Below are 22,430 nucleotides of genomic sequence, written 5' to 3'. Positions count from 1 at the left end.
TTGACAGGGCTTGCTACCCTGTTTCCCCGAAAATAAGACATCCTCCGAAAATAAGACCTAGCACATGGAAAGATGAGACATCCCCTGAAAATAAGACCTAGTGCAACTTTGGGAGAAAAAATTAATATAAGACACTGTCTTATTTTCGGGGAAACAGGGTAGCTCTAAGCAGTGAAGAATCTGCATCAATACAGTTTGAGCTAAAGAACTGAAGACAAGTTGGAGCTATTGAAAAAGAACAGTTTTTTGTTTTTTCTTGGGAGAGAATAGTGACCTTTTCATTATTTCTACTACTGGAAGCACAATAGTGGTAAACAAACAATTGAACATCCACATTGAATTCATGAGATTTTGTTGAGCCTCCCAATCAGTATTTCTAATTATAGTGTGATTTAAAAAAGGTTTAATCCACCATGTCATAAATGTGTGCAAGAATAATGAGATGTTACATAAAATGCTTTGTGAACTTGAAAGCCTCTTATGTATAAGTTATTATCGAAGGGTATTAAAACCATAGTTTCAAGGAAACCATTTTTCTTTCTCTGTCTCTATTGTAAGAATATAGTATTTTCGTCAGTTGTAACTAGATTAAATTGGCATTCTGATTCCGGTTAGGAGTTGAATTTTTCATTCTATGTCTCTATAGGGAAATACGTCTCCGGGGCTATTAGGGGAGGAGTATCTTTTAATATGGACGATTTGCAGTCAGAGAATTGAAAATTGACTACTTTATAATTATAGAAATTTCTGGGGAAAGAAAGAAACGAACAGTGAAATTATGTACAGTTCAGATTCTAACTTTGTACATATTTATTTTTAACTGTAATTTTCCTTTTGCAGAAACCCTGGGTGGTGTGGATACCGTTGTCAAGATCCCTCCACACTTGCTGAGGTAAGGAGGCTGGAATTGTATAATTGCCCGCCGTGCTTTCCCGAAAGTCCAGGTAACCTCGTTGGTTTGTAGGATGATACTTGCTGACTGCTGGCTTTTTCACATGCACGGACTGGGATATTTCATGAGGTTGGCATGATAGGAATTGATTGCACTGATTTCCACCTGTCTGTGGAGTAAGGTAAACCTCAAGCCAAAGGAACAAGCTATGGAACAAGCTAAGGGATGGGAGGATGATGGTCGGGGGCAGAAATGACTATAACCTAAGTGAGGATATGGACAAGGGACAGTATCTTCTGTGGATGAGAAAATGGAGCCCCTCTTTGTGTGTGTGTGTGTGTGTGTGTGTGTGTGTGTGTGTGTGTGTGGCGGGGAGAACGACGTGTGGAATGGATTCAAGCTGTCATTGGCTCCTTGACTGGTCACCATCTCACAAACAGCAGCCACAGGCAGCAGCCCTGAAACCATGAACCGCTTTTCCTACCTTCCTTGCTGCCCTCATTTTTGTAATTTCTTCTCATCATCAGAAATATTATATATGTCCTTTGTGGAAAATTTGGAAGAACAAATAACAAAGTAGTTCATATTTACACAGGCCGAAGAGAACCACTGAAAACAGTTTAATACATTTCTTAATAGGCTTTTTCCCCCTCACACAGATATCTTTACAAATTCATGTGAAATTTTATTTACTAATTAGTTCCCTGCTTTTTTTTTTTTCTAGCATCACGTGAAGAACTTTTTCTAATGTCAGTATATGTTCTTTAAATTAAAATATTGTATATTCTTCCATTATATGGCTGTTGTAATATAATTATAGAAGCTTTCTTCATATTGGACACTTGGATTGTTTCCAGATTTTTTTGAGATTATTAAAAATATTGAATTGTTGAGTGTAATTTCTGTATTTTCAGGATACTATGATTTATTAGGTATTTTCTCTCTTTTCAAGGAGATTGAACAAAATTTATGTTTCTGTCTTTTTTAAAAAAATTATTATGTCTCGTGTTGGTTGATCTGCTCCTGGCTGATCTATTATAAGGGAATTTATGTGTTAATCAAACTGAGTGTGCATAATGCTAAATGGGCAGGCATCTGGTGGCATTCGTGCTTGGAGGAGGGGAGTGCCTGCTGGGTGTTTGTGTTCACGAAAGAATGACTCTCCAAGACACAAAGCCTGGGTACTTTAGGGAGATGACTTCTGGTCTCCAACTTCTAGAGGCACCCTTACTTAAAACGGATCTTCTTCCCAATTGATTTTGCCACATCTTCTTTTCCATCTCACCTCTTACAGTCACCCTTCTCCTACTTGAAGAAGGAGAGACACAGCTGTTACCCATCCCATCCTGAATCTGAGGTGTGCTGTCCTGGGGGACAAACTCTCTTCTCACCAACAAAGGACTATGAATCTATTAGTGTCTGTGTTGGTAAAGGGGGTGGGTATAATGACCAGGGCACACATCTTTTTGCGGGGTAGTTTTTACTTCTTAGCCTTCAGCAAAATTGAAGGAGGACTTAATCCAGTCACAAGATAATAGGTAAAAAATTTTTTTGATAAGTCTCCATTCAGTTTTCATTTATGTAAACAAGGTGTTTTTTTTTTTTGTTTGTTTGTTTTTTTTACCGCTTATGTCTATAAAAGTGGGGGGGAAAAGGTATGGAATTAATGGTAAATCCAACCTTATTATAGCAATAAGGAATATTTATCCATAGGTGTATAAACTAATAAGAGAAGAACAATACACTAGCAATATCCATTTCTTTTTCTCAAATTTTTATTTATTGATTTTAGAGAGAAAGAGAGGAGATATATCTATATTTATATCTATATCTATATATCTACATCTACATATCTATACCTACATCTATAGGAAAAAATGCATTTCTAATAAAATACTTTCTTTGTTGACTACATTAACATTTCTATTAAGTAATTATTAATATTTTTGGATCATCTGTGAGCATTAGGAATGATAGCTGAAACCAGAAGAAAATTGAACACTTTTGGCTTAATGGAAATTCTTTAAAAATCACTCTATACATATTTTTTTGTTATAGAGAAATATGATGGGAAGATAAATGAAAGTCCCTTAAGCATTAAAACATAATCTTGAGAGAACAGTCTGTGGGGAAGAGGAATGGAAATACAAGTTCAAGGAGAAAAGAGAACAATGCAGTTTTTTTGTTGTTAAAGGAGAGTTTGTTTATGTATTTTTTTAATGGGTAAAGGTGGTTTTCAAATGGGTGTGGTATTTAGATTTCATTACATTAAATAAGTGCTATGGTTTAATTAAAACTTTTAATAATTTTAACATGCCAGAATTATAGCCTTTGCAATTTAATTAAAATTATAGCCGAAACTGGTTTGGCTCAGTGGTAGAGCGTCACTCTGCGGACTGAAAGGTCCCAGGTTCGATTCAGGTCATGTACATTGGTTGTGGGCACATTCCTGGTAGGGGGTGTGCAAGAGGCAGCTGGTCGATGTTTCTCTCTCATCGACGTTTCTAGCTCTCTATCCCTCTCTCCTCCTCTCTGTAAAAAATCAATTTAAAAATATATATATAAATTATAATTAACATTTTAAATGGTAATTTAAAATGTGTGAAAACCAAAATGTTAACCTTTTCTTAAAGACTACAAGAGCAAAAATGTTTCATGACACTGCTCTGTAGCTTGTTTCCCAGTCCAAAGAGTTGTCGAACCTACAGTGAGTCTTCTGGTCCATTGGGTGGGACTGTTCATCAGGAGACAACTGGCATTTTCCAACTCTTGGTGTATGTTTGTGACCAGATGAGTTGGATAAAAAACAGTGTTCATGGGCCTGCGGACGTATGTTTTGTCTCCTAGTTAGACATTTAGCTTTATTTTAGTCCATAGTCTTACAATATACTCCAAAGCCTGCTAGCTATCTTATACAACCCACAGGAGGGAGGCAGAAATTGGTTGGAAAGATACAAATGAGAGACTGTGGATAAATACATACAGGTGTCCTTCCATATCTTCACCATTAGTAGAGATTTAATTTGGAGTTTTTATTCTATGATAAGGAGCTGGTGATGCCATCCTTGTATACAAAGGCATGTGTACTATTGTATTCCAGGTGTGCAGTGTGTCTGCCAAGCATTCGAATAAGAGAATGGAACCATATGAACGAGACAGGAGATGTGAGCCTGCACTCAGAGACTTTGTGTTGTGAGGGAGGAGAATGAAATATATATAGCTGGAAAACACTGTTAGAAGGTTGCAGGTGTAGAATTTTATCCATTTAAGGGGGTTTCATTTTGACTGATTTGCAATAGTTGGGAGTCTTTTAAGTTCTCATTTAGTTATTGAATCAATAACTTTATTATTTTACTTTATTATCAGAAAAGTGATACAAGCAAATATACTGTAATTGTTTAATGCTGTAAATGGCTCAGTGTGGTGTTGGTATATCTCAGTGGGGAAGGCCTTTTCTCCTTCTGTTGTGAATCAGTCCTATGATTCATCTTCCCGGCACTTTTAAGCCCAGAGAGTGCTTACTCTGTCCAGTTATTATATGTTGTGTTTTTTTTTTAATTAAATTTATTGGGCATGCTATGATGTTTAACACGCCATCTTCTTATTGTTTGAACACCTCAAAAAATCTAGTCACTGTAAATATTTGTCTGCTCATGAGAAAGTATTTGGATATATCAATTATTAAAAAAATTTTTCTTCAGTTGTATTTAGTATATGAGAAAAAAAACACAGATTCATAGACAATTTCTTATGTTCTTCTGATTGTATATTCAGATTGTTTCTATTTCTGTTGCATAATCATCTAGAAGTGATTATTTACACATTTTGTTGTTACAGGTTTTGGAAAGGGCTAAATATACTAATAAAAGGGTAATATGCTAATTAGATCTGATAGACCGGATGTCTTCTGGACATTCTTCCGGATGTCCTTCTAGTCAAAGCTGCAGTGGCTGCAAGGGCTGAGAGCAGCAGCAGCAGGGTGATGGGGACAGCACCTTCCCCTGATTGGTCCGGTCGCCTCCCACAGAGGGAGGCCAGACTGCAGCTTAGGACATCCCCTGAGGGCTCCTGGACTGTGATAGGGGGCAAGCTGGGCTGAGGGACCCACCCCTCCCCAGTGCACGAATTTTCATGCACCCGGCCTCTAATAGAAAATAATTCAGATTACAAATACTTGGGCTGTGCAGTTTTTCTTATTGTTTTCTTTTGCCATTGATTGATTACTTCTCATGTTAAATTAACATTCTGATAAATAATTCCTGAGGCTGTTTTGATCAGTTGTGTCCTAGGAGAATGTGGAGTAGCCTTTAGCAGTGGGGGTGTTAAGATCCATGTTAGAATCAAGGTGTTCTGAAGGTCTAGTTTCTTTTTTTCTTCTCCCTACTGCTGTGGATCAGAGAGTATTTCTCTCACCCTATAACATAGTATAAGTGGCAATGCTATACTGTTTCCTAACTTACAAGCAGCTGCTTCTGTGTGCTATGGGTCAGCCTGTAAGCCAGCCTAATGGTTTTCATGTTCTTTTCCCTTTGATAAGGAAGACCTACAATTAGTTCTCAGTTATAAAGCTTCTCCTTGTTAGCAGCCCTTGACCTAAAAGCACTTTAAAATGATGCAGTCAATAAAGATGTACATAACCCATCCATGCTAGGATGTAGGGGGATAGTGGGCTTGAGGGTTGTTTATAATGTGAGCAAGATATTAATGTTCAAAAACCAGCCACTCATCCTTCCTTTATGACAGATAGTTGGTGTCTTTATTTTATAGCACTTCGATGGCTATAAATGGACATGTTAGTTAGAAGGAAACATAACTTCATTTTGAAAAAGTATAACAATCCAATCATGAGTTTCCTTTCTTAGGCCTTTTCCTTCTTCTTGAATGGAATGAAGGTAGGAGTTCTGATGTGCTGGTTATTTTGTGCATAGTTTTCATAATTAGACTGTGCCTTGAAGGCAATATAGGCTGGGTTTTCTGCTTTCATTTCAAACTATGCCTCTGAGATTTTGTTTGTATTGATGGGTTATAAAAATGGATTCCAGGAGATGGATAGAGACCTTCGCACATTGTTTCACGATGTAAATGGCTCAGAGTGGTGTTGGTATATCTCTTTTTCACCCTCTAGGACTTTTCTCCTGGGGAAGGCATGGTGCAAAGACTAGCATTACTTTTAGTTGCTTTGGACATCTTTGTTTATTCAGTATTTTACATTTTTATTTTACTGCATACTCATATGTAGTTGAACTGTGTGTTAATTAGTAGCTTTATGTAACCACACAACACCTGTTTTAATATCCTTTTCAAGTGAAGGCCAGTAGATTTGACACAAGAGATTTCCCTTTACCTCTTTACCTATTCTAAAGTCCACTCTTCTGTTACTATGATGAGTCTTAGCGTGTGCAGTAGCCTGATGATTCACATTTTCCCAACTAAGTTTGGGGTAATGAGCTTCCATTTTTAAAAGCTTTACTGTGTTTCAAGGACTCTCTTAGATGTTAAACACGCTGGTCTCAACCCTGACGACAGCACTTCTGTGAGGCTGAGAAGCATGGAGGCTGAGAGAGACCCCTCAAGCCAACCCAGGATAGAGTCAGAGCTGTGGACTCCCAAGTTCCCCTTCTTAACCCGTAACAGAGTATTTCCTTTCCCAATGCAAATTTAACACAGAGGTTTATTTTTTCTTACCTGTAATTTATGTGAAAAGCCAAGATAATATAAAGCTAAATTTCATGCAGTAAAAGTATTTGATAAAGCACCACTAACATAGCTGATTTTTCAAGAATTCTTGTTGGTAATGCAACTTACTAATGTAGGAATGTGGCTAAGATCACCGGTGTTGGAATAGCTGTAAATGTAATTTCCAAGGAGCCAGAGCTTTTGAAAGGAGTGTCCTGTATTCAGATCTGGGGGAGAGCCATGAATTAGTAGAACTATTGAGATAAGATTAGTGTGCATACAGGACTTTGCCAGGACATGATCTAAATGGACTTTTCCTGTCTGTAAGGCAGAAGGAGACCTTAAGATAAAAGAGACAGTAGCCTAGAATGGATGTGAATACCCAGTGGAGAAGCTTGAGCAATTACGCAATTCAATAACTAACTCTTTCCCTCCCAAGCTTATGACCAAGGGGGAAAGACCAAGGAACAGTTAAGGTTAGGGAGGGTTAAGATGAGCGAACTGGCAGAATTACCAAGAGAAGATTTTGTGCAGGCTGCATTTTTAGGCCTAACCTGAAGGAATACATCTAGAATAGATCATATTCTGAGTAGGAGCAAACCTGGCCTAATTTTTAATTTAATGGACTCAGGAGAACTGTTGTATTTCAAAGACACACACACCCCAATCCCCCCACCCCCTCTTAACTTCCCCATAAGCTTGCTTTATTTTGTAAACACCACTTTGTTTTTTCTGTATTTACCAGCTGGGAGGAAAAACCTTTAAAGACAAAAGGGGTTTTGTATGCTGATTTCAGGGACTGCTGGTAGAGAAGAGACCAAGAAAATGTTCAGCTGTGCGTGGGTTGTGGCTGCAAGGGCCCAGGGAGGAGGCTGGACACAGAGCCACCCCCCAAGATTGAGCTGTGGGAGGGCTGCTCTGTGATCCCACAGGATCTTAACTCCAACTCTGAGCGAAGCCCGGATGTGGGAAACAGAACCAGTAACATGGCATTGCTGAAGAGGGGGAGGTAGGCACTCATGCATTTCATAGATAGTAAAAATACAGATGTAATTTAGAGTCAATAGGATATTTGATTACGAAAGAAAATTATTGTTAGTTTAAGGTGTGTGCGCCCAAGCATGCAGTACAGTGGACGCCTTTATAAATATTTGTTCATGATGATTGCCTTGAATGTCAGCCTCTTGAATATTCAGTCTTGAATGTCTGGAGGGGAACCTCATGGAGGAGGCAGTAGCAAGTGGGGACCGGGGTCCTGGGTTTGGAGTTGGAGCCAAGCAAGCAGCATTCTTTGTACTGGGAACACAGGGAGGAACAAGACACAAACTCCCCTTCAAGTCCTTGGCACAGTAAAGGTCTCCTTCTGCTTTACAGACCATTTGCTGTGGGAAGTAAACAGATAATTGAAATACACATGTCTTCCCATGTATGAACGTTGGGCTCTGAGCTACTCATTTTGCTTGTCAGCTTCTATAAATGGAGATGAACACTGGTGAGGTGCCTCTGTTTCCCCAGTGTGATCAGTGATGGACCAGAAGATGCAGAGGAGATAGATCTAGAGAGACCCCATTGCAGGCCACACAGGCAAACTGGGTCTCCACTGCAGGGTTCAGCCTGCCTGCGTGCTACCTCCTGTCTAGAGGAGCCTCTGTTTCACCTCCTGCATCAACTTTATTGAGTATGATTGACATAGAACATTTTGTAAGTTTAAGGTGTGCAGTGTGGTGATTTAAGTATATATTGTGAAATGATTACCACAATAAGGTTAGTTAACACTTTCATCAGCTCACGTAGTTGCCATTTTGTGTGTGGTGTGAGCTTTTAGGATTTACTGTTTTAGCATCTTTTAGGTTTACAATGCAGTAATATTAACTAGAACCAGTATGCTGTATATTAGATTGCCAGAACGTATTCATGGTATAACTGGAAATTTGTATCCTTTGACTTTCTATGATAACCATTAGTCTACTTTCTGTTTCTATTTGCTTGTTTTAAAAATTCCAAATTTAAGTTAGATTATTCTGCATTTGTTTTTCTCTGTCTGACTTCTTTAACTTAGCATAATACCCTCAAGCTTCATCCATATTGTCATAAACGGCAAGATCTCCCCTATATACACTGAGTGGCTAGATTATTATGATCTCTGAATGCTTAATAATCTGGCCACTCAAAATATATCCTATATAATGAAAGGCTAATATGCAAATTGTCTCTCCACCAGGAGTTTGACCAGCAGGCAGGCTGGCCAACTGCCCATGTCCCTTCCCTATGGCCAGGCTGGATGGATCGCACCCATGCACAGATTCATGCACTGGGCCTCTAACACACACACACACACACACACACACACACACACACATTGAGTAGCCAGATTATTATGCATTCAGAGATCATAATAATCTAGCCACTCAGTATGTGTGTGTGTGTGTGTGTGTGTGTGTGTGTGTGTAAATTGTGATGTTGGATGTTGTGGTTTATACTAAGAAATATATATATTTGGTCTTCGTTCCTGTTGCTGACACAGAGCCCCTGAAACCCTAGGAATTTTCTAAGTAATGAGCGCTGAGAAGGTGTCTTGTATTGTATTAATGATGTGACACCTGGAAAGCTGATTGGATAGGGGCTGAGTCATAGGAGCCAACCCTGTGATTAGAATTCAGTGTTTCCCAACCTTCTCTCGTGATGAGAATCACCTGGTGGAGTTGTTAAAACACAGATTCCTGAATCCCAACTAAGAAGTGCTAAACTAGAATTTTTGGGAACATATAGGTAAAATTGTATACTTAACTAGTGCTCTAAGACAGATTTTATATACAGAGCACTAAGTTAGGTATGCAATTTTACCTATATGTTCTCAAAAATTCTAGTTTAGCACTTCTTAGTTGGGATTCAGGAATCTGTGTTTTAACAACTCCACCAGGTGATTCTCATCAAGAGAGAAGGTTGGGAAACACTGGATTAGAAGGCTGGGACCCCTGACCTGGGGAGAGAGAGGTGTTGGTGTTGTAGCCAATGATTTAATCAGCCTGCCTGTGTAATGAAGCCTCCGTTAACCCGGAAGGACGGGGTTCGGGGAGTTCCTGGGTTGGCAAACTTGTGCAGTGCTGGGAGAGTGGCCACCTGGAGAGGGCATGGAAGTTTCATGCCACCTTCCCACTGGTCTTGCCCTGTGCTTCTCGTCCACCTGGCTGTTCCCGAGTTACATCCTTTTGTAATGAACCAGGAATCTAGTAAGTAAAGCATTTTTCTCAGTTCTGTGAGCTTGGAACCTACGCTGGGTATGTAGCCAGTAGGCTAAAGCAAGTGATAGATAGCATGGGCTTGGGAGTCTGGTCTGAAATGGGCAGCGACAGTCTTCTGGAACCAAGACCTTAACCTGTGCAATCTGATGCTAACTCCAGTTTGAGTTGAAGGGTAGGGCACTGAGCTGGTGCTGGAGAATTGCTGGTTGGTAGTGGGGAGCCCATACCCCACTTTGGAATTGTGTGCACAACACCTTTAAATCATGCATTTTCTTTACGTATTTATTGGTCATTTTAATGCAGCAGTTCTCAGACATTTGGCTCTCAAGGCCTTTTACAAATTACTAAGGACTTCGGAGAGCTTTACATTTTGTTGATTATAGTTACCACATTTGATGTGAAAATAGAAAATTACAAATAGTTACTAAAATATTAAAACCAATAAGCTTATTGCATGTTCATATAAATGACGTTTTAATGAAAGGTAACTACTTTCAAAACAAAAAACTTAGAAGAATTTTACTTTGTTTTTTTCAAATCTCTATTATGTGGCTTAATAGAAAACAGCTGGGTTCTCAGCTCTGCTTCCCCATCAGTTCCTTACAGTCTGCTGCTTTGGTTAAAGTAGGTAGAGAACAGCCAGTCTCTAGATTCAGTGGTTTAAAATGGGAAGGGGGCTTTAATTGCCTTTGAAATAATCGTGGGTATTCTTTTTTTTTTTTTAAAGAAACGCCACAGTCTACTCCTAAGACAGAATGAAAATAGTTTTGACTTCATGGGTCTCAGGTATTTAAATGCAAGGATCTCAACTCTTTCTTAAGAGTCAGCAGGTAGCCGAAACCGGTTTGGCTCAGTGGATAGAGCGTCAGCCTGCAGACTGAAAGGTCCCAGGTTTGATTCCGGTCAAGGGCTCATACCTGGGTTGCCTGCACATCCCAGATGTGCAGGAAGCAGCTGATCGATGATTCTCTCACATGGATGTTTCCAACTCTCTATCCCTCTCTCTTTTCCTTTCTGTAAAATGTCAATAAAAATGTATTAAAAAAAAAAAAAAAAGTCAGCAGGTCTTCCTCTGCAAACTCATTAGTCAATAGAGCCAAATATCAACAGTACAACAATTGAAATTTCTTTTGAGAACCGAAAACCGACTTCTGCACATGAGCCACAAAGTTTTAATCACACTGTAGGTACCGTATTTTCCGGCGTATAAGATGACTACTGTGTTCTAGTAAAAAGCCTGCTCAGATTGGCCAGAGTCAGAGAGGCGGTCTATTAAAAAAAGAACTGGTGTTGCCTCAGAAGTGGGGGGTAGTCTTATACAGCGAATATATGCCTAAACCTATGTTTTAACTGTAAAATTAGGGGATCGTCTTATACACCGGAAAATACAGTACATGCCTGGCACGTGGTATTTTGTGGAAGAGCCACACTCAAGGGGACAAAGAGCTGCATGTGGCTTGCGAGCTGCAGTTTGCCAACCACTGTGCTAACCTGATAATAGAAGCTGCCCTCAGCCCGCCTTCTCCGGGCCTTGCCTTGGGCTCCCAAACCCTAAGGCCTACACAGTAGTCATGCTGCTCTGCTTAGATGGAGGTGGCTCTCTGTTCTCCCTGTTGCAGGAACTGGGTCATGTTATGCTTCAACCACCCCCTCGCTATGGAAATAGCCTCCTATTTCCTCACTATGGAAGTAGTTCTGCAAATAATGTACTTCTTTCTGGGGTCCTATGAAGATTACTAAGAGACCACATAATGGGGATGGTACTTTGCAGAATGTGCAACAAATCGTAAGTGAGATGTCACTGATCAAATAGCTCACAGTCTTCTGGTAGTTCGCTTTGTGATTGAGGGCTGTTGTTTTTTTACCCCTTCAGTTTCAGAGTGTGAGTTTACATAGGAGAAAGAGGTTCTGAGAACTAAGGAGCATGTAAGAGTCCGGATCTAAATAGTGTTATTTGTGATTCCTAAGAATACAAAGAAGGCCTGATTGGTCCTTGGGAATCAAACAAATGAGCCTGAGCAGCAGGGTCTGGAACACTTCACAGTGGCAGTTCTAAAGGTTCTTTAAAATAAGTGCTGGCATCTGGAGTGAGGGAAGCAACTCAATACTTTTCTCTACCTGGCCTCTTTTGTAACGCTTTTGTTTTGAAGTTAACAAGAGTGCAGGGGTTTTCTTTGAGTTTAGGAGGTAATTGTTGATATTTGTAAATGTTTCGGACCTTTGATTATTTTCCTCTGGGACAGAAACCTTTGGTTTCCTGCTCAACATCCAACCATCCTGTAACCCCAACAGGACCAATTGGGTGTCAGCCTCTGCCTTTATTATTAGCTTGCAGCTTCAGGGAAGGCTGCCCTGTTGCGGGCATGGCTGGTCTGGGCTTATCCTGCGTCAGGCATATGTTTCTGAATGGAACGTGAGAGGGATGCTTTCTCAGTTTGTGCAGGTGAAGTTCTTCTTCCTTTGACACTTAACACATTCAAATAATGGTTAGAAGGGCAACAACTAATTCGTAGCTGTGAGGGGAGCCAGCCAGGGAGTAAAATTGACACCATGCAGGTTGGGTCAGCAGGAATATGGAGAGGACCTGGGTTCTTGGCCTGAATCTGGAGCCAGCCTGTCTCCTTGTTTGAGTCACTTAGGGGGGTTGGATTTGCTGTTTCTTGCAGCTGAAAGCACCCTCACTGATTGATGTTCTTTCCCAAAAGGAATCCACGTGAGTCCTCAGGATCTCCGAGAGGGAGGGTAGCCCAGGTGAATGTGGCAGCCAAACAAACCTGAAGATTTATTGGTGGGATCCTATGCCTCTTGGCTGGCTGTTGTTTGGCCCTTTCATTGTCTTTATTTCTTCTACAGGCTAAGGATAAGGGCATTAAGTATTTGGTAGCTCTCAGTGAAATAATAAGAGTAGAGCTGAGACATCCGTGGCATTTACAAGGTGTGGGCTCCTGGAAATGGGCTTTGGCATTCTCTCCCACACCCTGGGCACACAGGTGCATGTTGTGGCCTTGTCCTGCTGCCGTAAATAACTGATTGACTTGCGTGTTTACCCCCACCTGCAACTCTAAACTCCATCGTCCTTATGCCCAGGGCCCCTGGTGCAATAAATACGCCTGCTCCTTAGTAGTGAGGGCTACCAATTATAGAACATCGATCTGTGCCAGGAATTGTACTAATGACTTCATGCATAGTCTTATTAAATTTTACAATAAGTGCAATAGGGTACTAACATCATTTGTATTTTAATAATAAGGAAACTGAGGCTGGAGTGATAAAATCATTTGCTAAAAGTTACAGGGCTAATCTATGATAGAGTTTCAAACAGAGATCTGAGTTAAAAAATTTTTTTGACTAATATATTCTATGTCATTAATGCATATTTGCTGAATACCCACCTGTCTTATAGATGTGTTAGAATGGGAATTATTGTTGTCCCTAGTTCTTCATTTCAGCTTTCACCTTTGGGAAATGTATTGGGGCAGAAGGCACATATGTCATTACTTGAATGTTGGTTCTTTTCTAGAAATAAGATTTAACAGGGTGAATAGGATGTGAATGCATCCAATTGTAAGTAATGGAAAGCCTGACAGTGGTTTAAACAAGATGAGGCTTAATGTTCTCATTAATAGGAGGTAGGCACTGCTCTGTCCAGGATTCTGTTAGCCTTCCATTATAGTTGACTTTTCACACCACCAAATGGCTCTTTCAGCTCCAGTCATCACATTCCCATCCAAGACAGGAGGCGGAAAGACAAAAGGCCGAAGGGCAGTGCCACCTAAACAAATCTGGTCCCTTTTATCAGAAAAGCAAATGATTTTCCAGAGCCACAAGAGAGGCTGGAAAAGCAGGAAACAAGATTGTCAGGAAAGACTTAGACCAATCTTGATCTATTGCTTGAGGCTGCCCACACTATCAGCTAAAATAAAGCTGAACTTTAGCTGCTACTAAGATGGCTGCAAAGCCTGCTAGCCATCCATTTCAAAGTAGAGGCTGTTAGAAGGGAAGACAGCTGAGACTTCTGGAGACCATATACGTCTGAGCCAGGACAAGAGAATCGGGCTCATTCCCTCAGACTCTACTGTTCTTCTCACTGCGCCTCCCTCATACTTCTATAAACTGCTTGTTTTCGAAGCTCTTCAATATGCCTACTCAGTCTATCCTGCCCATCCTTTAAAGTATCTAGGAAAAATAGAAGCTTCCTAGTATCTTGTGAGTAGAAACTATACTCCAGAGAGAGCTAAGTAACTTACATGCCCAGGGCTGTACCCTTTATTTGTTGGCCAAAAGGAAACCACAGACCTCTTAAGTTGGGCCAGAGCTCTCTTCATAGACCCAGTGCCTTCTGTGACACCGTGATGTTCCCTTATTGCTTCACACTTATCCAGAGTGGGGTCTCCATGCTCAGGCGCCCTGAGCTTTCAGTTGGGCAGGTCCAGCCGCCTTGACACCCAGCAAGGGTGGCTCTGGATTTCCAGAGATGACTGGGTAGAGCCCAGCCTGCATAGGGATGTTGGGTCCCTCTGTGTCTCCAGAGAGACAGGACAGCAACCTAATGTGGCTGTGAATAGGGGGATGAGTAAGCCCCCATGAACTTGAGTACATTCATTTCCCATGTTGCTTTGACCAAGTCTCTGTCATTCAGCCTCTTTGTTCCTGGTCATCTTGATCCCACACAGTGTGTCCCTGTCCTCCCAGGCTGGAACTGAGAGTTCCCAGTGCCTTCTCACACATTGGGAAAAACACTTGGATGTGACCAGGGTGTCGCATCACCCTGGTAACAAGGCATCTGTGTAACCGAAAGAGTGTTTAGGTGATAGTCAGTGCTCCATTTCATTTTCTGCAGTATAAGAATCTCTCCCATGGATATTAGGATAGAAAAAGAGTGGGATTTTCTTTCTTTCTTTTTTCTTTTCTTTTTTTTTTTTTAACCCTGTAGAAAGATAGACCATTTTCTTTATCTCTAGAAGTATTTACATAGTGGAGTTTTACCAATAAAGATAATTATGGCAGAATTACAATTAAAGTGCTTCAAATGCTTGAATACTTGATACCTTTATTGACAAATTCCCCTTTCTTCCAAGTGAACATTTTCATCATCCTCCAGGATCTTAGCTTGTTCTCACTGATTTTTGTGGTCACCCACACATGTACTTTTGCAAACTTATGAAGTCTCTGGATTCAGGCCATTTACAATTAAGCCTATTACAAAATGGCTGTGTTGCATTTGCTTTTACATATATACTAGTGGTCCAGTGCACAAATTTGTGCACATTGAGAGGAAATTAATTAGAAGAAATATTTTAATATCCCTCTTCGCCCTTTCTCTATAATAGAAGTGTCAACCAAATTCATAATTGACAATGACAGATTGAAATACACTATTGGTACTAGTGATTGGTACCAGCAAGAGCTTTATATATTTAGATAAACTTGCTTAATTAGACCTGCTTTCTGATTTAGCTAACCTTTTTCCAGCCCAGGGAAGCACCCCAACTTCTCTTTCAGGTAATTGTGAGCAACACAGCAGTAAATATCAACATGAAGCAGATTATTATTGTATATCAGGCATGGAGAACAAAGGTAAAATATTTAACTGGATTAGTGTTTGACTATATTCTGTGCAGTGAGAAAACCTGAAGTCATTTTTAGGTCCATCATTTCTTCTTTTTCAGTTGGGTCAAGTTTCTAAGCTTTTTAAATCTCCGTTTTATGGCTAATGAAAATAGGATCCCACTGAGTCTCTTATCTACCTACTCCAGGACTTCTGTGACGATCAAATGAGATGAGGCATGGGAAAACACTTCACAGACATTTGGTTTAAGTGTAAAATGTGTCCACCTGGATATAAAGCAAGTCCTGTTCCTGGACTGAAGAAACTGCAAGGAGGCTAGATGCTAGGGAGAGAAAGCCAGATGTTGCTATGTGATGTCATTACCCGGTGCCCACAGCAATTGTTTTGGGCTGGGATGGGTAGTGGGCCACATTTTGCACCATGGAGTCTTGGCAGCATTGGCTGCAATTTGGTGGGATGTTGCTCCAGGATGGTAGTGGGGCCTGTGTCCCACTTGAGGGAAGCCAAGTGTTGCTTTGTAGGCACCAGGTCCGTAGTGTCATGTCTCTGTAAATGGCCAGTGCACATCATGGCAACTCCTGTGTTGAGCATCTGCCCCCTGGTCGTCAGTGCATGTCGGATGATTTGACGCTTAGTATATTAGCCATATGAAGGGAGAGAAGGATATAAATATCAATGATGAGAGAGAATCATTGATTGCTGGCTCCCTCCTGCAGGTCCCACATTAGGGATCAAGCCTGCAACCTGGGCATGTGCCTTGACCTGTAATCGAACTGTGACTTCCTGGTTCATAGGTTGATGATCAACCACTGAGCTATGCTGGCTGGGTGCATTTGCTTTTTGTGTCTCGGATGGATATGAATGCAGAGGAAAATAACATCAGGCAGATTTATGATAACACTCATGAGGTGGATCTGCCCTTTTGGTCAGATCTCCTAGTCCTTTGCTGTCCTGTTTTCATGCCCTGAACTGGATTGTTGTCAGACAGCTTTTACTGTCCGAATTTTGCCATCTTTTAGTCTAAATTTTACCATCTTTTAGTCTTTAATCATCCCACCAAGTGACTAAGAGGATAGTCCTCAGCTGTTTTTTCTCTTTGGTGCATAAAAAACATTGGCCATATTGTTTTCCAGTCCATGTTTCCTTTAGGTGTGTCAAGTGGTTTTATTTAATGGATTTGATATTATCTTGAGTGGAATACGCAGCCTGTTGTTGATGTATTGTGACAAGTACAACTGGGTTCTGAGGCAGTTTAAAACAGGCTGAAGGGTAACTAGTGCCCAGTCACAAATCCAACCTTTCAAACTCAACTTCTCCTGGGAAGCAGCCTTCTCTTCACACCAGAGAGTGCCAGACCTGAGGCGACTGAGTAGCAGATGAATGTAGACCTTATTCAGCTGACTCTTCTGGCTGGCAGAGAGAAATTAGGATTCTGTTATATGTTGAAAGCAGACAGCACATAAGGAAGGAAGCAACCTTTTTGGCTTTCACCCAAGGCATTTTTAAAATGTGCTTGGAGTGCAGAATCTATTGGGATACTCAGTCATTGAAACACCATAAATATATTTCTGCTGGGAAAAGTTGCTGTTTATGGGGAAATAAAATTTTACATCATTGTTGTCTATCTGATGCATACTGCCAAAATGAATTGCTTAAGGGGAGTGATCTTTATACATGGATGCCTGAAAGTGATTTTCGATGCCCCTGGAGAAAGAATTGCTGAGCTCTTGACAGAGGACAGATACTGAAACTTGATTATAAACAGGGGTCTTCTCTCCCTCAGCCTTATTGAGGTGTAATTGACAAAGAAAATTGCACATATTTAAGGTGTACAGTGAGATGATTTGATATATGTATACATTGTAAAGTGATTTCCACCAGTAAGTTAACACATCCATCACATCACACGGTTAGATTTTTTTCATGTGTGATGAGAACACTTAAGATCTATTCCCTTAGCAAATCTTAAGTATACAATACAGTATTATTAACTGTAGTCACCATGCTATACAATGCATTCCCATGACTTATTCATCTTATAACGAAAGGTTGTACTAAGAGTTACCAGCCTCTGGCAAGCATTATTCTAGTCTCTCTTTAATTTGACTTTTTTTAGATTCCACATATGAGTGAGATTATGCAGTATTTGTCTTTCTGGCTCTGGCTCATTTCATTTAGCAAAATGTTTTCTGGGTTCCTCAATGTTGTTGCAAATGATGGCTGAATAATATTGCATTGTAAATCTACCTATCAACTAGATAGGGAGGGAGATAGAGGATAGATAGATAGATAGATAGATAGATATCACATTTTCTTTGTTCATCCATCTTCTGATGAGCACTAAGTTTGTTTCCATAACTTGACTATTGTGAATAATGCTGTGATAAACATTATTGTAGATTTTTTTTATACTGATTTTGTTGCTTTTAAGGGGAGTGATCTTTATACATGGATCTTTATAAATGGGATTCCTATATTTAATTATTTGAGGAACCTCTATACTGTTTTTCATAATGAATATGCCAATTTACATTCCCACCAACAGTGCACACGAGTTCCCTCTTCTCTATATCTTTGCCAAAACTTCTCTCTTGTATTTTGATAATAGCCACCCAACCAGGTATGAGATGATATCTTGTTGTAGTTTTTAATTTGCATTTTCACAATAATTAGTGATGTTGAACACTTTTTTTTTTAAATGTATCCATTGGCCATTTGGATATCTTCTTTGGAAAAATATCTATTCAGGGCTTTTGCCCATTTTTATTAGATTATTTGTGTTTTTTGTTTTTTGTGTTTGTTTTTTTTTGCTATTGAGTTTTATGAGTTCTTTATATACAGTGTATCCCCCCAAAATGTATACACACTTTAACAGCTGGCATATAGCTTTGAAAATAAATACTGCCTTTATAATTATTCAAAGTATTTATATACATTTGGGGGGGCACCCTAAGTTTTGGATTTAACCTCTATCAGATATAAGGTTTGAAAATAATTTCTCCCATTCTGTAGGTTGCTTTTTTATTTTGTTGATTATTCTGCTGTGCCCAGCCTTTTTAGTTTGATACAGTCCCAACTTGTTTATTTTTCCTTTTGTTGCCTGTGCTTTGTTGTCATATTTAAAAAATCATCACCAAGTTCAGTGTCAAGGAGCTTTCTCCATGCTTTCTTCCAGGAGTTTTATAGTGTCAGGCCTTACATTTAAGTCTTATAAATTAAACCATTTCAGGTTAATTTTTGTGAGTGGTGTAAGATAGAGATCTAAAAAGTATAATTTGGCCTATGATATAAAAATCCAAGTTTTAAACATCCTTGAGAAAAGAGAATACACAAATGATACTCTCTGAGAACAAAGTAATGCTTTTACATTGTGACGTGAGTTTGTTCTTTCTGTAGAAAATTAAAAAACTTAGAAAATATAATTATTGACAATGCCATGTTACTTGAACTTTGTGGTTGGTGTCATTACATTCCTACTTTGTAGATGAGGAGATTGAGACCTGAAGAGGGTAAGGCCCAGTACTAACTCATTAATGTCTGAACTCTAACTCCTAACAGTTGGCTGTAAAGTCAGATCACCTGGAGATAATCCTAATATCTGGTTTCTTCTGAGTGTATTCAATGAAAACTAGGTCACATGATATTAATATTTTGTAACTTGTTAATTTCATTTACTATAATATAAACATTTTTTTATTAAGAGTTTTTTAAGAACATTTTAAGGGCCATTAAAATCCCATCAAATTAATGTACCATAAGAAAAAGAAACTAGAGGGGCGGAGCTTGAAGATGGCGACCGAACAGACGGACTTGTTCTGACCCCGGTCCCAAAACAGATAGAAGCAACATCTGAGTCGCTCAGGGAATGTTGATTAGCAGCTAAGGGGCAGCGGATCACTCTAGGAAGGTAAGGAAGTGTCCGCTGGACAATTTTTCCTGACCAAGCGGCCAGCACTCCCGACTTCTCCCGGAGCTCCGGGCTCAGCGCAAAGGCGGCGCCACCCTACCAGGAAGGGAGCAGCTTCTCTGAGGCCTGGAAAACCCACAGCCGAGGAGTCCATCGAGCACCTGTGGCGCCCCGATCGGAGCAAGCGGGTGGATTCAAGGAAGCTCTTCAACCACCCACAGAAAGGTCAGAGTCTGCGTGGCTAGGCTGAGAGTTCAGGCTGCGATAGCGCCATTGCTCCAGCGAGGCCCCGCCCCCAGAGCGGCCCTGAGCGCGCCACCAGGAGCGCTGCGAGGCCCGGCCCCAGTGCGGCCCTGAGCTCCACGGCCCCGGAGCGCCACGAGGCCCCCGGCCCCAGTGCGGCTCAGAGCACCGCGGCCCGGAGCGCCGCGAGGCCCCGCCCCCAGAGCGGCCCTGAGCGCGCCACCAGGAGCGCTGTGAGGCCCCGGCCCCAGAGCGGCCCAGAGCACCGCGGCCCTGAGCGCCGCGAGGCCCCGCCCCCAGAGCGGCCGTGGCCCCGCCTATATTGTAGCCCGGGAGAGCTGCGAGGGCCCGCCCCCAGAGAGAAAGAGGGCCAGAGCAACCAAAGTCTGGGAGGTCAAACCAGTAACACTGACACCTAAGGGCTGAACTACAAACTGCCTTTTTTTTTTTTTTTTTCTTTTTTTTTTCTTTTTTCTTTTTCTTTTTCTTTTAATTAATCAAAAATAAATAAATGGACACAAATAACTAAGATATAGCCTGCCTAAAATTAAGGACTACCTTACAAAACTGAGGTGCAGTGGAAAGCTGGGAACTGCAAGACTCTCTGATCCAAGAACCAGGCATACCAAATACAATAACAGAGGAAGTGATTGAACTCTACTGGACAATTTTATGCTAATTATACTATTCTTTATTTTATTTTCATTTTTTACATTTTTTATTTAATTTTCATTTTTTACATCTTTTACTTCAGAAACGATTTTTTTTTCTTTTTTCCTTACTTGATTTTACCTTTTCAATTATTACATTTTTCAATCTCTATCTTCACTATTACTACTGCTATTTTGCAATTTTTTTTTCTTTTTCTTTTCCTCCCCAGTACCATTTTACTTCGTCTTTATTTTACATTGGGAGTAACCTTCATTCTATTTTAATCTCTACTATAGCATCATTCAACCCTATCTCAATTCGACCTTTACCCCATCACTCTCTTACTAAACTTTAACCTTTTAGTCTCCAGTTTATCCTATCCCTTTCCGGCTTTAGTTTTTCCTCTATTCTTTCTGTATACCCCCTGCTAAAGCTCTCACTATACTCATAGATCTAAGTTCCAACCCCTGATACAAGTGTATAAATATCACTCTCTGCACTATATTAACTAGTTAAAAAAAAAAAAAAAAAAAAAAACACAAAAAAAAAAACGGTTCTACTTTCTATCCTTTTCTCATTGTTTGAGTGAAGGTTGATTATTGTGAATATTGGTGCTTTTCAGTGAAATTGTTATGCTTATTCCAGTGTTGTTATTGTTGCTTTGTAATTTTTTTTAAATCCTCTGTTTTTGTTTGTTTCTTTGACTTCTGTATATCATAACCTTACTTAATAATAGTGGATATTGTATTGTAGTTTGTATTAATCTCCAAGTATTGTTACCGGCATTGGCTGGGCTCACTGGTTGATCTATGGCAATTTTCTCCACATATATATAGTTTGTTTCCCATTTTTTTAGTTTGCTTCTTCTCTCTCTCTCTCTCTCTCTCTCTCTCTCTCTCTCTCTCTCTCTTTCTCTCTCTCTCTTCTTTTTCTCCCTGTTTTCTAACTTCATTTTGTCATTACTTTATTTCTTCTTTGACTTTTTTTTTTTTTAATTTTTCTTTATTTTATTTTTACCTTCCTTCCTTCCTTCTCTCCTATACCCTAATTTGCCTATCGCTAGGGGTTACCTTTATTAGAGGTTATTAATATTGTAAATACATTCCTGTTAAGTGCCTCTCGTGTTGTACATGGTAGTGTTGTATTTTGCACCTATAAATTAACGCAAGAGAAAGAACACCACATAACCAGACATCCTGAAAAGAGATACCATGGGAAGACAAAGAAACACCCCACAAATGAAAGAAAAGCAGGCATCACCAGAAAAGGAAGTAAACGAGCCAGAGGCAAGCAGCCTACCAGAGCAAGAGTTCAGAATAATGATTATTGGTTGGCTAAAAAGAATGGAAGAGAAATTTGACAATAACCAAGAAGAAATGAGGAAGAACCATCAGGAATTGAGGAAGAACCAAGAAGAAATGAAAAATGACATCGCTACCATGAAGAACTCAATAGAAAGCATCAAGAGTAGACTAGATGAAGCGGAAGACCGCATCAGTGAGCTAGAAGACAAGATGGAAAAAAATACCCAATTAGAGCAGCTTCTAGAAAAAAAGATTAAAAAGCAGGAGGAGAGCCTACGGGAGCTTTGGGACATTACAAAACAAAATAATATTCGAATAATAGGGGTTCCAGAAGGAAAGGAAACTGAGGTAGACGTGGAAAAAGTATTTCAAGAAATAATGACAGAAAACTTTCCTGAGATAGAGAAGAAAAAACCCACACAAATCCAAGATGCTCGCAGAGTCCCAAGCAAAATGAATCCCAGAAGACAGACGCCAAGGCACATTATAATTAAAGTGGCAAACAACAACGACAAAGTAAGAATCTTAAAAGCAGCCAGAGAGAGACAGAAAGTTACTTACAAAGGAACCCCCATCAGACTAGCAACTGATTTCTCAACAGAAACATATCAGGCCAGAAGGGAATGGGATGAAATATACAAAGTCATGCAAAGGAAGGGTTTGAATCCAAGAATACTGTACCCAGCAAGACTATCAATCAAAATTGAAGGGGAAATCAGGAGCTTCACAGACAAAAAAAGACTGAAGGAATTTATCTCCACCAAACCAGCAATGCAAGAAATACTAAAGGGTCTACTGTAAAAATAAAGAAATAGGAATTGAAGAAGGAACATGGGTATAGAATAAAAATGCCATCAAATGAGTACCTATCAATAATAACCTTAAATGTAAATGGATTAAATGCTCCAATCAAAAGACATAGGGTGTCAGATTGGATAAGAAAACA

At 40.0% G+C, this 22,430-nt stretch overlaps 1 protein-coding gene across 1 annotated transcript in view; it reads left to right on the top strand.

The window, feature by feature from the left end:
- Nucleotides 1-22,430, top strand: part of ARFGEF3 (ARFGEF family member 3) — a 133,070-nt gene that overhangs the window by 5,775 nt on the left and 104,865 nt on the right. The window contains exon 2 of the mRNA XM_084890649.1: nt 841-892. Within this exon, the coding sequence (XP_084746775.1) occupies nt 841-892 (52 nt within the window). The remainder of the gene's footprint in view (nt 1-840; nt 893-22,430) is intronic.

The sequence above is a fragment of the Pipistrellus hanaki genome (genome assembly GCF_964339955.1).
Source record: "Pipistrellus hanaki genome assembly, chromosome: 7".
In the NCBI taxonomy this organism is placed as follows: domain Eukaryota; kingdom Metazoa; phylum Chordata; class Mammalia; order Chiroptera; family Vespertilionidae; genus Pipistrellus; species Pipistrellus hanaki.
This window is presented reverse-complemented; position numbering and strand designations above follow the sequence as displayed.